A 16,293-nucleotide genomic window follows, 5' to 3' on the forward strand; every position below is an offset into this window, starting at 1 on the left:
TTCTTCCCATCAGGTGGTCAAAGTATTGGAGCTTCAGCATCAGTCTTACCAGTGAATATTCAGGGTTGATTTCCTTTACAATTGACTGGTTTGATCTCATTGCAGTTCAAGGACCTCTCAAGAATCTTCTCCAACACCACAGTTCAAAAGCATCAATTCTTCAGTGCTCAGCTTTCCTTATAGTCCAACTCTCACATTCATACAGGACTACTAGAAAAACCACAGCTTTGACTATATGGACCTTTGTTGGCAAAGTAATGTCTCTGCCTTTTAATATGCTATCTAGGTTTGTCATAGATTTTCTCCCAAGGAGCAAATGTTTTTAATTTCATGACTGCAGTCACCATCTTCAGTGATTTTGGAGCCCAAGAAAATAAAGTCTGTTACTGTTTCCATTGTTTCCCCATCTACTGCCATGAAATGATGGGACCAGATGCCATGATCTTAGTTTTTTTGAATGCTGAGTTTTAAGCCATGTTTTTCACTTTCCTCTTTCACCTTCATCAAGAGGCTCTTTAGTTCCCCTTCCATTTCTGCAATAAGGGTGGTGTCATAGGCATATCTGAGGTTATTGCTATTTCTCCCAGCAATCTTTATTCCAGCTTGTGCTTCATCCAGCCTGGCATTTCACATGGTAAACTCTGCACATAAGTTAAATAAGCAGGGTGACAATATATAATCAGTCCATTATTCTATGTCTGGTTCTAACTGTTGCTTCTTGACCTCCATACAGGTTACGCAGGTGGCAGGTGAGGTGGTCTAGTATTCCCATCTCTTTTAGGAATTTTCCACCCTTTGCTGTGATCCATACAGTGAAAGGCTTTATCATATCAATAAAGCAGAAGTAGATGCTTTTCTGGAATTCTCTTCCTTTTTCTATGATCTAATGTATGTTGGGAATTTGATCTCTTGCTCTTCTGCCTTAGACTTAAGTAACATGGTATTATATTAGAAGTCTTAGGTTGCCTATAATTATCAATTGGCACATTCTGTCATAGACAGAGTTTGTTTGGAGTTTTTATCTACTATACCCCTCATGCCTCAACCTAGGATGCACAGCAGTACCTTTCTGCAGATGAAGTCCTCACTTCTCTGTCTCTACTGCAGCAAATCTGGGGAGAAAGCAAGTAGCTCACTGGTGCCACCATGACAAACAAGTCATTTGACCTCCCTGAGTCTCATTTTCCTCTTCTAGAGAATGTGCTGCAGAAACCAGAATCACTGAACTCAAGGATGCTGTGAGAATCTAAAGAAGTATGTGAACACCTCCACAAATGAAAAAAGGACATGAGTTGATTATAACTTGCTGTTGGTGACTGATCCCTATTTTCTCGTCAAGCCAACAGTAGGACCCTGCTTACAGTGTGAATCATAACATACAAAGCACATGACCACCATGGAAGAAAGAGACTCCATCATAACCCTCCCTGACAACCACAAAGACACAGACACACACAGGTTCTCCATTCACTCAAATCTTAATGGAGGTACATCTGACGAAAGGCAGCAAATGCTCTGTTGTGATAATTTATAATTACCTTACATTCTTTCTTGGGCTCAGAAATTAATACCATCTCTTGCTTTTGGTTTTCACTGAAAAAAATGAGCTTTGTGTTAAGTTCTCAGCATCATGCACACACACAGAATTACTTGGCCTCTCTTTCACAGTTCACATTCCTTGCAAACTGTTCTGCTTAGTTTTTATGCTTTGATTTCATGTTGTTCAAGTGGTTTTCTTCTTTAAAAAGCACCACATTGTAATATAACAAGCTTAACCACATTCTAGAAAAAGCACTCACGGCCTCTCTTTACAGGACATGAGAAACTACCTCTGAGTCTGGTAGTAACACTTTGAGTGTGTTGTTGACTCTGCAAATTATATATGAACAAGCCACCAAGGGGAAAAACATTTTGGAGGGTTTGAAGTAAAACCAAGTCAAGTTGATTTCTCAGCTACCACATTCTGATTAGATTAAACGGGAAAAGCCTGAGTTGAGCATATATTATCATTCCTTCCACTGACAGAAAAGTGTTCTTATTCATATTTGTTACCTCTAAGTTAAGTAAGTAAGTGTTAGTCACTCAGTCGTGTCAAATTCTGTGATCCCATGGACTATAGCCTACCAGGCTCCTCTGTCCCTGGAATTCTCCAGGCAAGAATACTGGACTGGGTTGCCATTTTCTTCTCCAGGGGATCTTTCCAACCCAGGGAGTGCACCCAGGTCTTCCTGCATTGCAGACAGATTCTTTACTGTCTGAGCCACCAGGGAAGCCCAAAAATTTAGCCAATTCTCACTGAACAGCAAACACACACACTACAGGCAAACTAGGAAATGGCAGTGCTGGTTTGATCCCATCCATCCAGAAGCACATCAAGGGCTCTTCAGCGATGGTAGAAACTCACAGTAGAGACACCTCGGAGCAGACTGCTGAAACGGTTAACATGGGCCAGACGTGAGGCCCTGGCAGAGGAGGGCTGGGTTCCAGAGTCAAGCAGTAGGAGCCTGCTTCCTTCACAGCTTTTCTTCCATGTGGAATCACCCCTCCTCCCACGGCCTGTAAATATTGCACCCATCTTTCCAGGCTCATCCCAAACACACTCTGCCATGAAACCATCCTGGACTCATCTCTCTTCCTTCTGGGTTCTGTTTACATCTCTCATGAAGGACCCATCCTATTCTGCCCCATCATTTATTTGTACACGTGCACATGGCTTCTCACAGCTCCTGGGGGGTAAGATCTCTGGACCAAGCTTTGTTCTGGTACCTGATGCTGATTATCTCTAATCCTCACAGCAACCTGCACAGTAAGTATTGGCCCCATTTCACAGATGAGGAAACTGAGTGAGGTCACATCACTGGTCTGAGGGCAGTCAGCTGTGAAACAGAAGAGCTGGAATCTGAACCAGCTCATGTCAGTTCAGAGCCTTCTGCTCTTTCACATCATGCTGTCCAGGTGGTGACTGAAGGTATGTTTGAAATGAAGACAACACTTAAGTAATTCAAGACTTGAAGGCCTCTATACTTAGACATGTAAGTATCAATAAACTTACTATCCTATGGCCAAGTAATTGATCTATGTGGAAAAATATTAAACTAGAATTTATCAATTTGATACCTTTAAATATGTGTTCACTAAACATTTTCAAAAGCCTTAAAGATAACATGAAGACAAATGTTGCACACTGTATTGCTTATATTATGGTAACAGAATATTGTTATTTTTGATTTATGTAACGTACTATGTATAGAGCACCTATAGAAATACCAACTCAAACAATGGAAGTTAATACTCAGATAACTTCTTTCTTACATGTCACATTTTATGGATGTAATTTTACCAGAAACTGACTGGGCTTATAATTAAAAACTAATTTATTTTCAAAACCATTCCAATACTTACAGAGTGCTTGTTATGTCACTAGCAAATAGGGGCTTTAAAATCACAACCACATTTCATCCTCAAAACAACCTAATGAGATCAATAGTCTTATTATCTCCGTTTTACAGATGAAGTAACAGGCTTGTACGGACCAAACAGTCAAAACCACACACCTGATCAACAGAGAAACTGGGACTCAATTCCTGAATCTTCTGACTCCTAGACCTTGGGGTTGCTTTAATCAACCTGAATCAACATTGCCAGTGTGATTACTTCATGTCTCCCTATTTTGTTACAGAAAAGTTTTCAGCTCAATGAACTTAAATGATTACCTCAATCAAATCTAGTATAATACATCTAGTTGTTTTTAACATATGTTATATAAAAAAAGTTGCTTTTAGAAAGACTGTAGTGATGATCTTACATGCAAGGCAGCAAAGGAGACTGATGTAAAGAACAGACTTTTGGACTCAGTGGAAGAAGGTGAAGATGGGATGATTTGAGAGAATAGCATTGAAACATATACATTAACATATGTAAAACAGATGACCAGTGCAAGTTTGATGCATGAAGTAGGGCACCCAAAGTCCGTACTCTGGGACAACCCAGAGGGATAGGGTGGGTAGGGAGGTGGGAGGTGCTTCAGGATTGGGGGACATATGAATACCCGTGACCGATTCATGTTGATGTATGACAAAAATCATCACAATGTTGTAATCATCCACCAATTAAAATAAATAAAATTTTAATAAATAAATAGATGTTGCTTTTTTATGGCTTTTGCTCCAGCATTTGGGGAAGGTGGGAGTAAGGAGAACAATAAGGAGAAATCTTTATTATATTTATATGGATAGATGGATGGAGAGAAAAAGGTTAGAATATCAACAATGGCCACCACTTACTGAAACCCTGGTTTGTTTACATTTCACAGGCATTTTCTGTAATCTTTACAGTAACCCCACCCCTCCCCCATTTAATAAGAACGGAAACTGAGACAAACACCTGGAGTCACTACCCAGGACTGTTTCTCTCCAAAGGCCAAGCCTTTTCTACCAGACATGCCGTCTCTGTGTCTATGACCAGACTAACTCCAGGACGCCACTATTTCTTGTACCTGCCTTATGTCCATCCACTGATACCTGGAATCCAAAAGGAGATAAGCAGATGCTCTCATAAATTACTAAGTGGTTCCCAGATGTCATAAAGACCTTGCTAATCTCTTGTTAATCAGAGTCACAGATGACATTTCAGAGCAGCAACAAAACCCTCTGACACAATGTCCTCATTTTGCTGCAGAAATGTCAGAGGTCCAGGCAGGTAACAGGACGTGTCCAAAGTGACAGCAGGCAAGTGATGAAGCCAGGGCCAGAGCTCTCCTCTCTGCTACTTCTCCACATTGGGCCTCCCTTCCTGCCAATTAGGGAATGGGCACGAGGGATCTATATAATGGGCACGAGTTGATCATGATTCAACTCCATGTCCCAACTATGCAGCAGAACATGAGAGCAGTCCATATTTATAGACATCACATCACGTACAGAGGAACTGCTGTGCATCCCAGTCCTCAGGGCCCCTTCCACCAAAGTCTGTGCTGCACACATGCCCCATGTGGGTGAACCCTGCCCACATTAGTGGTCCAGTCACCCCATGAGACTGAGGCAAAGCATTGGTCCCAAGGATCTGAACTTGAGTTACAAATGTAGAGATGAGGTGTCTCATCTGTCCAGGCCTCTGTTTTACTAACTATAAAATGAAGATGGGAATATTGAAGATACTCATAAAGAATGAATAACTCATAAACCTTTTTATGTGTGTGCACATGCATGTGTGAAAGGCAGAAAAATGATTTGCACGTGGACTCTGAATTAATGGGAGCTACTATTCTCACTGTTCTGCATTTGCTTTCCCTTCTTATATGGTATCTGCTGTTGCTGCTGCTGCTGCTGCTAAGTCGCTTCAGTCGTCTCCGACTCTGTGCGACCCCATAGACAGCAGCCCACCAGTCTCCCCCGCCCCTGGGGTTATCCAGGCAAGAACACTGGAGTGGGTTACCATTTCCTTCTCCAATGCAGGAAAGTTAAAAGTGAAAGTGAAGTCGCTCAGTTGTGCCCAACCGTAGCAACCCTACGGACCGCAGCCTACCAGGCTCCTTCGTCCATAGGATTTTCCAGGCAAGAGTACTGGAGTGGGTTGCCATTGCCTTCTCCGTATATGGTATCTAGACCATTTAATAGAAATCTAGCTCATTCCTGCTAACTTGACATCACTTCTGCAAATGTACAGTCACCCATGAACAAGAACCTGGAATAAACAAGCCCATTAAACAAGCAATTCTGCTTGTCCACATTATTGTAAAATTCTGTTCACCTGATGCAGGGTTTCCCAGGTGGCGCTAGTGGTAAAGTATCCACCTGCCAATGCAGGAGACAGAGACTTGAGTTTGATCCCTGGGTTGGGAGGATCCCCTGGGGAAGGAAATGGCAACCCACTCCAGTATTCTTGCCTGGAGAATCCCATGGACAGAGGATTCTGGTGGGCTATAGTTCATAGGGCCGCAGAGCTGGATATGACTGAAGTAATTTAGCATGAACACACACATCTGATACAACCTATGATATTCAAGCTGTTGTTTGAGGAGAATTACTATTTCCTCACAAAGCAGGTCTGGAGCTTTCAGCACCACACCTTTGAAAATCTGTCCCTGTCTTTTCCTCACAGTACAAAAGAGCAGTCAGATGTCCAGACTGCATTGAACAGACCCCAGGGGAGACCTTTAGTGATTTTTTACAACCCGAGACAGTAACAAAGTATTTAACATTATTTACCTTTTTCCCTTTCTTTTTGTCAATTGTATTCTCCTATCACTTAAGTTTAGGTCTCATCATTTATTCGCTAATCTTATTTAATTCCCAAAATACAGTTAAACCTTTCATCTTACCATTCTCTGTGAAACTCAATGCCATTTCTGAAAACAATCTCCCTCAGTGGAATGACGCATTATTAAAAAGAAAATGTAAAGCATTCTGCTTTCCTTAAATAATAAATTACAAGTCAAAAATGAAGTGAAGAGAAAATGAAACTCAAGACTGAAAGGGACCAAGAAGGCATCAGCCAAGTGCAGGGGACAGACCTTCTGTGGATTCCAATAAGGGTGAAGGAGATTTCTCAGTGAGATGATCCAGAGCATGTAAACACAGACCAGCAGGTGGGTGATATTCAGGAATTTGAAGTATTTTTCAGGTGAAATATAGTAGTGATTTTTTCCCCCAAAGCTTTCCTATCTTTTAGAGAAAAATAATGAAATGTTTACAGATGAACTGATCTGAGGTCTAGGATCTGCTCCACGATACTCTGGGGTGGGGCTAGGGCTGGCAGGGGTAGAGATGCAGCCAGACTAGTGACCAGCTGATCCTGGCTGAAGCTGGGGGTGGGTGCATGAAGGTTCATTACACCATGCTCTCTGTTTTTGTAAATATTTGTAACTTTCCATTAAAAAAAGGTTGAAACTGAATGGAAACTTCATAGAAAAACAATCCTCCCCTCCAGATAATGTATTCGGTGACTCTTATTAACCTATAAGAATTAAAATGACAGCATATGTAAATACATATGTTTATTTATGTAAGCCTGGTTATTTATCCAGAAAGTGAAAGTGAAGTTGCTCAGTCCTGTCCGACTCTTTGCAACCCCGTGGACTGTAGCCCACCAGGCTCCTCTGTCCATGGGGTTCTCCAGGCAAGAATACTGGAGTGGGTTGCCATTTCCTTCTCCAGGGAATCTTCCCGACCCAGGGATCGAACCCAGATCTCCCACATTGCAGGCAGGTGCTTTAACCTCTGAGCCACCAGGGGAGCCCTATTATCCAGAAGATCAACTTAAATATTAAGCAACATTCAAAAATCTATTTTTTTAAAAGAATTTTTAACAAACCTTGTAGTGTAAACCACTATCGTCATTTGAAATTCAAGTATATGCAACTCAGAAGTCATTACTCACCTCTTCCAAAGCACAAACCCTTATTACTTCTTCATAGCTGTCTTCTTTATATTTCTTCCCAAATAAAATGTTACTCCTCACAGTTCCTGGGAACACCCAGGGCTGCTGAGAAACATACGTGATCCTCCCGTGCACGCTGACCTTCCCCTGGCTCGGGGGCAGCTCCCCTAGCAGAGCGCTTAACAGTGACGACTGAAACAGACGGGAACACACACACGTGAACAGGGAGGACTCAGGAGGAAACACGCCCCGCAGCACAGCTGACCCCACCCTGGTGCTTGATACAGGATAGAACCCTTTCCTTCAACAGGATAAAGTACAGCCCTCGCAGTTGAGACAAAAAAAAACAAAAAAAAACAAAAACAAAAAAAAAAAACCCCAACACTAATGGTCAATAAAAAAGACTGATAAGGAATATATTAATAGTATAAACAATCTACTCTGCCTGAGTATCCCCCCAAGTGAAATTCTACTCAGCAAAGAATAATTGAGAATGTTTAATATCCTTCTCTAGCAGAGCCCAGCAGGATGTGTATTTTATATATCTGATGTTTAGTGCAATTGTTCCTGCATCTGGTATCCTTTACTTGACAAACACTTGTTCTTAAAAAGCTATGTGTGAAGAATATAGCCAAAGATGATTAATTGAAAGAACTCAAGTGAGTTGTGTCTGCAAAGCAAAAGTCCACCATAGAGGAAATCAGCACCCTTTCATGTACGCATCCCACATTTTAAAAACTAATTTTACTCATTTATTTTTGGTTCTTTTATCTTTTTCATTTATTTTTTACAAGTTTTGTTGGTTTCTGCCATACCACAACTCTAAATTTATTTAGTTTTGCTTGCGCTAGGTCGTCATTGCTGTGCATGGGAATTTTCTTGTTGAGGAGCACAGGCTCTAGTGGGCAGGCTTCAGCAGTTGTGGCCCGTGGGCTCAGTTGTTGAAGCTCTCGGGCTCCAGAGCAGAGGGCCAACAGCTGTGGTGCACAGGATTAGTTGCTCCACAACTGGGAAGTGGGAACTTCCCAGACCAGAGACTGAACCTATGTTTCCTGCATTAGCAGGTGGACTCTTTTACCACTGAGCCACCAGGGAAGCCCACATCCCACATTAGATTTCTGTATTCTGGTGTTTCGAACCAAGTATATGTGCACCTTTCCTTTCAATCTTCAACATCACACAGATGTGGTGTGTATGTATCCACACCCTCAGAGTGCTCACAACACTGGACTGAAATAATATGTCTGATATCTCTTTTGCCCCACAACCTGATTGCCTATGCAAGGCAGAGGTCAGGGTCTTGCTCATGTCTGTACCTTTATCTCCAGCACATGGCTACACATTCACTACACATGCACTGATGGGATCACGTCAAGTCATAGGAGGCAATGCTCAAACCTTCTGGGAAGAGCCTTTATGATCTCCAGACATCCTGGAAGGGCCACTAAGATGAAAAGAAGTCCCCATTGTCTCTGTCTATCCTGAACAGTATCAGTTCAGTTGCTCATTCGTGTCTGACTCTTTGCAACCCCATTCACCGCAGCACACCAGGCCTCCCTGTCCGTCACCAACTCCCAGAGTTTCCACAAACTGATGTCCACTGTGTCAGTGATGCCATCCAACTATCTCATCCTCTGTCCTCCCCTTCTCCTCCCACCTTCAATCTTTTCCAGCATCAGGGTTTTTTCAAATGAGTCAGTTCTTCGCATCAGGTGCCCAAAGTATTGGAGTTTCAGCTTCAACACCAGTCCTTCCAAGGAACGCCCAGGACTGATCTCCTTTAGGATGGACTAGTTGGATCTCCTTGCAGTCCAAGGGACTCTCAAGAGTCTTCTCAACACCACAGTTCAAAAGCATCAATTCTTCAGTGCTCAGCTTTCTTATAGTCTACCTCTCACATCCATAAATGACTATTGGATAAACCATAGCCTTGACTAGATGGACCTTTGTTGACAAAGTAATGTCTCTGCTTTTTAATATGTTGTCTAGGTTGATCATAACTTTCCTTCCAAGGAGTAAGCGTCTTTTAATTTCATGGCTGCCGGCACCATCTGCAGTGATTTTGGAGCCCCCCCAAAATACAATCAGCCACTGTTTCCTCATCTATTTGCCATAAGTGATGGGGTCAGATGCCATGATCTTAGTTTTCTGAATGTTGAGCTTTAAGCCAATTTTTTCACTCTCCTCTTTCACTTTCATCAAGAGCCTCTTTAGTTCTTCTTCACTTTCTGCCATAAGGGTGGTGTCATCTGCATATCTGAGGTTATTGATATTTCTCCTGGCAATCTTGATTCCAGATTGTGCTTCTTCCAGCCCTGCATTTCTCATGATGTACTCTGCATATAAGTTAAATAAGCAGGGTGACAACATACAGCCTTGATGTACTCCTTTTACTATTTGGAACCAGTCTGTTGTTCCATGTCCAGTTCTAACTGTTGCTTCCTGACCTGCATACAGGTTTCTGAAGAGGCAGGTCAGGTGGTCTGGTATTACCAACAGTTTCAGAATTTTCCACAGTTTATTGTGATCCACACAGTCAAAGGCTTTGGCATGGTCAATAAAGCAGATGTTTTTCTGGAACTCTCTTGCTTTTTCAATGATCCAGCTGATGTTGGCAATTTGATCTCTGGTTCCTCTGCCTTTCCTAGAACCAACTTGAACATCTGGAAATTCACGGTTCATGTATTGCTGAAGCCTGGCTTGAAGAATTGGGAGCATTTCTTTACTAGTGTGTAAGATGAGTGCAATTGTGCAGTAGTTTGAGCATTCTCTGGCATTGCCTCTCCTTGGGATTGGAATGAAAACTGACCTTTTCCAGTCCTATGGCCACTGCTGAGTTTTCCAAATTTGCTGGCATACTGAGTGCAACACTTTCACAGCATCATCTTTTAGGATTTGAAAGAGCTTAACTGGAATTCCATCACCTCCATAGCTTTGTTCGTAATGATGCTTCATAAGGCCCACTTGACTTCACATTCCAGGATGTCTGGCTCTAGGTGAGTGATCACACCATCATGATTAGCAGAATCATGAAGATCTTTTTTTGTACAGTTCTTCTGTGTATTCTTGCCACCTCTTCTTAATATCTTCTGCTTCTGTTGGGTCCATACCATTTCTGCCCTTTATTGTGCCCATCTTTGCATGAGATATTCCCTTGGTATGTCTAACTTTCTTGAAGAGATCTCTAGTCTTTCCCCTTCTATTGTTTTCCTCTATTTCTTTGCATTGATTGCTGAGGAAGGCTTTCTTATCTCTCCTTGCTGTTCTTTGGAACTCTGCATTCAAATGAGTATATCTTTCCTTTTCTCCTTTGTTTTTCGCTTCTCTTCTTTTCACAGCTATTTGTAATGCCTCCTCAGACAGCTATTTTGCCTTTTTGCATTTCTTTTTCTTGGAGATGGTCTTCATACCTGTCTCCTGTACAATGTCATGAACTTCCGTCCATAGTTCATCAGCCACTGTCTATCAGATCTAGTCCCTTAAATCTATTTCTCACTTCCACTGTATAATCATAAGAGATTTCATTTAGGTCATATCTGAATGGTCTATTGGTTTTCCCCACTTTCTTCAATTTAAGTGATTTAATTTAATTTAATCCTGAACAGCTGTCACATAAATAATTTCCTTCACTGAGACATCCACATTCCCCACAGGCAGTTCCTAACAGGGAAATGGGAAGCACCAAGACGGAAAAGACAGTGTGCATTTATCCTTGTTTATTTGGCCATGAAACATTCTTGTGAAATGAATGTTCCATGAACACACCTAGAGAAACACTGTTCTAGATACACTCAATTCAAACTGAGTCACACACAGATCTGGGCTCAATTCTGAGAGTTTAACAGGAGCTGTGGTATTGAATCAAGCTGACAAAACACATCATTAACTTACCTTTCCTGCTCCCACATGTCCAACCACAGCTAACAGTTCACCGGGTCTGACAGTAAAGGAAAGTCCTTGTAGGGTTGGGGTCTCTGATGCCTACAAATTAAAGTCTTTAATTTAATTCACCCATTTTAATAAAGTAACACATATTTTTTTAGAAAGTGGAAAAGATAACAATAGTCAACATGATTGATATGCAAAATATAATCCACATTTTTCCCTTTCCTATTTTAAGATACTGTGTCCTGGAGACCTCTTCATCAAATTTCATCTCTTTGGGGATTTGAGGTAGCTTTAGCTCACTTTAGGAAGTTTCCTTCTTTTTTCCAACTACCACACAATTGCGCTCATTTCATATGCTAGCAAAGTATTGCTCAAAATTCTTCAAGCTAGGCTTCAGCACTGAGAACTTTCAGAGGTATAAGCTGGAATAAGAAAAGGCAGAGGAATCAGAGATCAAATTGCCAACATCTGTTGGATCACAGGAAAAGCAAGGTAATTCCAGAAAAACATCTACTTCTGCTTCATTGACTAAAGCCTTTGATTGTGTGGATCACAACAAACTGGAAAATTCTTCTAAAGATGGGAATACCAGACCACTTTACCTGCCTCCTGAGGAACCTGTATGCAGGTCAAGAAGCAACAGTTAGAACTGGACATGCAACAACAGACTGGCTCAAAATCAGGAAAAGAGTACATCAAAGCTGTATATGATCACCCTACTTGTTTAACTTTTATACAGATTACATGATGCAAAATGCCAGGCTAGATGAATCATAAAATGGAATCTAGAATTCTGACAGAATATCAATAATCTCAAACACGCAGATAATGCCACTTAATGGCAGAAAATGAAGAGGAACTAAAGAGCCTCTTGATGAAGGTGAAAGAGGAGAGTGAAAAAGAGTGAATGTTGGCTTAAAACTCAACATTAGAAAAACTAAGATCATGGCATCTGGTTCCTTCACTTCATGGCAAATAGAAAGTGGAAACAGTGACAGATTTTATTTTCTTGTGCTCCAGAATCACTTCAGACAGTGACTGCAGCCATGAAATTCAATGATGCTTGCTCCTTGGCACAAGAGCTATGACAAACCTAGACTGTGTATTAAAAAGCAGAGACATTACTTTGCCAATAAAGGTCCATCTAGGCAAAGGTATGATTTTTCCAGTAGTCATGTATGGATGTAAGAGTTTGACCGTAAAGAAGGCTGAGCACTGAAGAATTGATGCTTTTGAACTGTGGTGTTAGAGAAGACTCTTGAGAGTCCCTTGAACAGCAAAGAGATCCAACCAGTCCATCTTAAAGGAGATCAGTCCTGAATATTCACTGGAAGGACTGATGTTGAAGCTGAAACTCAATACTTTGGCCACCTGATGCAAAGAGCTGATTCATTAGAAAAGACCCTGATGCTGGGAAAGATTGAAGGCAGGAGAAGAAGGGTACAACAGATGGTTGGATGACATCACTAACTTGACAGCCATGAGTTTGAGCAAGCTCCTAGTGTTGGTGATGCATAGGGAGTCTGGCATGCTGCAGTTTATGGAGTCACAAAGATTTGGACATGACTGAGCAACCGAAAAACAACAGAAATGCTGGAGTCGGAACCCATTCCCATGGACAGAGGAGTCTGGTGGGTTACAGTCCATGGGGTCACAAAGACTCAGAGACAAGTGAAGTGACTGACACTTCACACTTGAGCTCAAAATAGATCTGGGTTTTCAAGAAAAGATGTATTTGTGCTCTATATCTTTTGTTTAAGATGACCCTATTGTATAGCACAGGGAATTATATTTAATATTCTGTAATAAAACATGATGAAAAATAAACTAAAAATTAAAAGAAGAATTTATATACTTTAAGTTCAACATGTACTAATACACTGAAAGCTCTCTTGAAAATGAGAAAAAGAGTAACATGTCAAATGCCTCAGGCTGATTTGACACTTAATCTCCATTCATTGCAAACCTTATCCCCGATTCCGAGACTTTTTATAATATATTCTAAGTAAATGAGCAAGTCACATTTTACAGTATATATAAAATCTCAAAATTCTCCAATAAATCTATGTCACAGTTGTCTTTTAGGAGTCATAATTTTGGAAATCAAGGTTTCTTACCTTTTCCCAAGAAGCTGTAAAAGCTTGCACATCCACGATTGTTTTACTATCTGATGGCAGCAGAGGGTAGCACTGTGTTATCTCATCAAGTAACAGAAAGTTCTATAGGAAACAAGCAAAACATAGATTATTTATACAGAAGTACAAAGCACAAACAAAATAACTGCTTCTCTGGAATTTGCAATAAAAAGTTTTATACCTATCATTTATACCTACCTATCATTTTACAACTATAGTTTATTAGGTCTTGGTTCATATGAGAAATATTAAATAGTAATATAGTATGTAATATACTATTATTATATCATATGCACAACTAAGTATATAATATAGTATAGCATATATATATATATAACATAGCATATACACACATACATTGTGTGTGTGTGTGTGTGTGTGTGTGTGTGTGTGTGTATAAAATAAATAAATAAGAGTTCCTGGCCATGAAGCTATCTTTGTTACTTTCTCAAGAAGTGTACTGGTTCCTCTCTAAGAAGAAAATATGGCTTCAAACTCCAATACATTTAGAACTTGGACATTTTTATTGTTTTACTTTTGTGTTACCAACAAAAAACAGGTGAGCCGGTAGGAAATTATTTCATAAATACTAACTGAATCCCACCATGTGCCAAGCAGCAGGCAACACTGCTAGAACACAGAGAGGAAGGCCCTTCCCAGGCAGTCAGGAAGCAGGTGGCACAGGATAGGCTGGGGACACAAGACCAACGACACAGAATCTGAGTGCAAACCCTGCACACAATGCTTTTCTCCTCGTGCTTGTCAAATCCGTATCACTTAACTATCACTTAAGTCATCATTCTAAAAATAAAACTATGTTAAGTTTTTATGTCTTAAAAAATATTTCACAAGCATCTTTTCACAATCACTGCCTCTTCTTAATCAATGCCCTCTCTCTTCCACAGCTACAAAGCTGACAAACACATGCAAGAAAACTCCCTCTTGTCTTGCAAATGCTAGACATAATTCAATGAGAAAAGCTAGAGCACTAGAGAAATTCAACAAACAACTTAGACCACTCCCACTCCCCAAGGTTCCCAAAACTGTGAACAAGAGGCAAGAGACTGCTGGCTGTTGTTGAAATCTGCTCTTGTTCTTCTTCAGTAGCAAACCCTGGATTTTAGCTTCAGGGAACAGGACTTCTCAGCAAGTTCCTCCCCTCCCGGCCCAGAGAGGAGTCCTAGTCACCTCAGGACTGTGCACAGTCATTGCTTAGTCATTCCAGTCAGCACAGCAGATGCATGTGTTTGCTTCTCCTGCTTTTACACATTTTATTCACTCTGCAGCCATCACTGCACATCAAGAGCCTGTGCTGCTGCTATTTTCACTACCGGTCCTAAACAAGCTTGGATCTTACAGTACTTTTAACACACTTTACTTAAGAAAAGGGGAATACGTGCATCTTGGAAAGATTGCCAGCTTGTCACTGAAAGAGTTAAATCTCACCTAACTGGCACATAGTGACACCACATAAAGGAGCTATTTTAGCTAAAATCTGCCTATAACTTAAAAAAGTTATTTTTCACTAAACCTTGATTCTTTGGATGCTGACAATGGTCTCTGACACCTTCTTGGTGGCCATGGGGAAATAGAGGGTGCTCGAAAACCGCAGAGCTTCAAACAGCGTCACCACCACAAACACTTGGCTGGCTGTGATCAGGTTGTCAAGGAGCTCATTAGTGATGAAGGTGACAAAAATCATGATTTTTCTCACAGCAAAAAATGATGCCAAATTCATGCCTGTAAGGTAGGAACTTTTCAGAATCTTGGAAATTTCCTTACTGTAAAAACAAAGTAGGACAAAGGTTTTATAAGAAGTATCAGCATACAAGACATGAATTCAGTGCCCTGTGTAAGTGGCCCCTTTCTAGGGAGTAGATACAGATTAAGATAAACCATCCCTCACATCATGGAGACATTAGCATAGTGCACACTCAGGGGTCTGCCCAACACCAGGACCACAGACTTCATCCCCACTTCACTCTTTCAAGTGAAAGGAGACTTAATGTCACACTTTCAAACATTCTGTGTCAGTCAGACTGGGTTTGAACATTTATTCAACAAATATTCATAATCACAAGTCTGTGCCAGGCTCCTCACAGAAAGACATAGCCTCTCCCCTCCAGGTGCTCATGAACTTGTGGGCGAAGAGAATTAGCAACCACAAAATTGGGAGACAATAGACAGAGAAGGTCATCACAGTCCCCAAGGGAGCCCAGAGCTGGGACATGTAACTCTTAGCAGTGGAGTCAGGGCAAGTCACACACACGTGGACCTTGAAGATGAGCTGGAGTCAGTCATGCTTGGAGGCCAGAGTAGAAGGAAGGTGGGCTCTGCAAAGGTGCAAAGTGAGAGGTGACCAGGTGGGGTCAGAGAAATAAATGCTCACCAGATATTTAAATGAAAGATGGAAAAACAGTCTACAAACATGAAGCAAAACAAAAGGGACAGTATTTTCATAGCTCCATTTGAAATGAATAATAGTGATTCATGAGCTTTCTTGATGGTAAAGAATCCACCTCCAATGCAGGAGACACGGGTTCAATCTCTGGGTCTGGAAGATCCTCTGGAGGAAGAAATGGCAACCCACTCCAGTATTCCTGCCTGGGAGGTCCTATGGACAGAGAAGCCTGGCGAGCTACAGTCCCTGGGGTCACAAGGAGTCAGATATGACTGAGCGACTAAGCACAGCAACAACGAACAATATTGATTCATACAGTTTGGCTCGATACAAGTATACCAAGTCTCTATAATCTCCCTGGTTATCAGCCATCAACATAAATTACAATTTTAGTTTGAATGTCATTGTCTCAAATACTATTTTAAAAGAATTGCTTATTGGGATTTGAGGTATTAAGAACTACTTAGAATTTCATTTCTATACAAGTAAGAA

General features: G+C 41.1%; 1 protein-coding gene across 1 annotated transcript in view; it reads right to left on the reverse strand.

The window, feature by feature from the left end:
* LOC133049365 (ATP-binding cassette sub-family C member 4-like) overlaps positions 1 to 16,293 on the reverse strand; it is a 153,225-nt gene that overhangs the window by 102,562 nt on the left and 34,370 nt on the right. Inside the window, 4 exon segments of the mRNA XM_061133340.1 lie at positions 7,378 to 7,569; positions 11,269 to 11,358; positions 13,383 to 13,484; positions 14,932 to 15,181. Coding sequence (XP_060989323.1) covers positions 7,378 to 7,569; positions 11,269 to 11,358; positions 13,383 to 13,484; positions 14,932 to 15,181 — 634 coding nt within the window.

This window comes from Dama dama, chromosome 30 (genome assembly GCF_033118175.1).
Source record: "Dama dama isolate Ldn47 chromosome 30, ASM3311817v1, whole genome shotgun sequence".
Classification (NCBI taxonomy): Eukaryota; Metazoa; Chordata; class Mammalia; order Artiodactyla; family Cervidae; genus Dama; species Dama dama.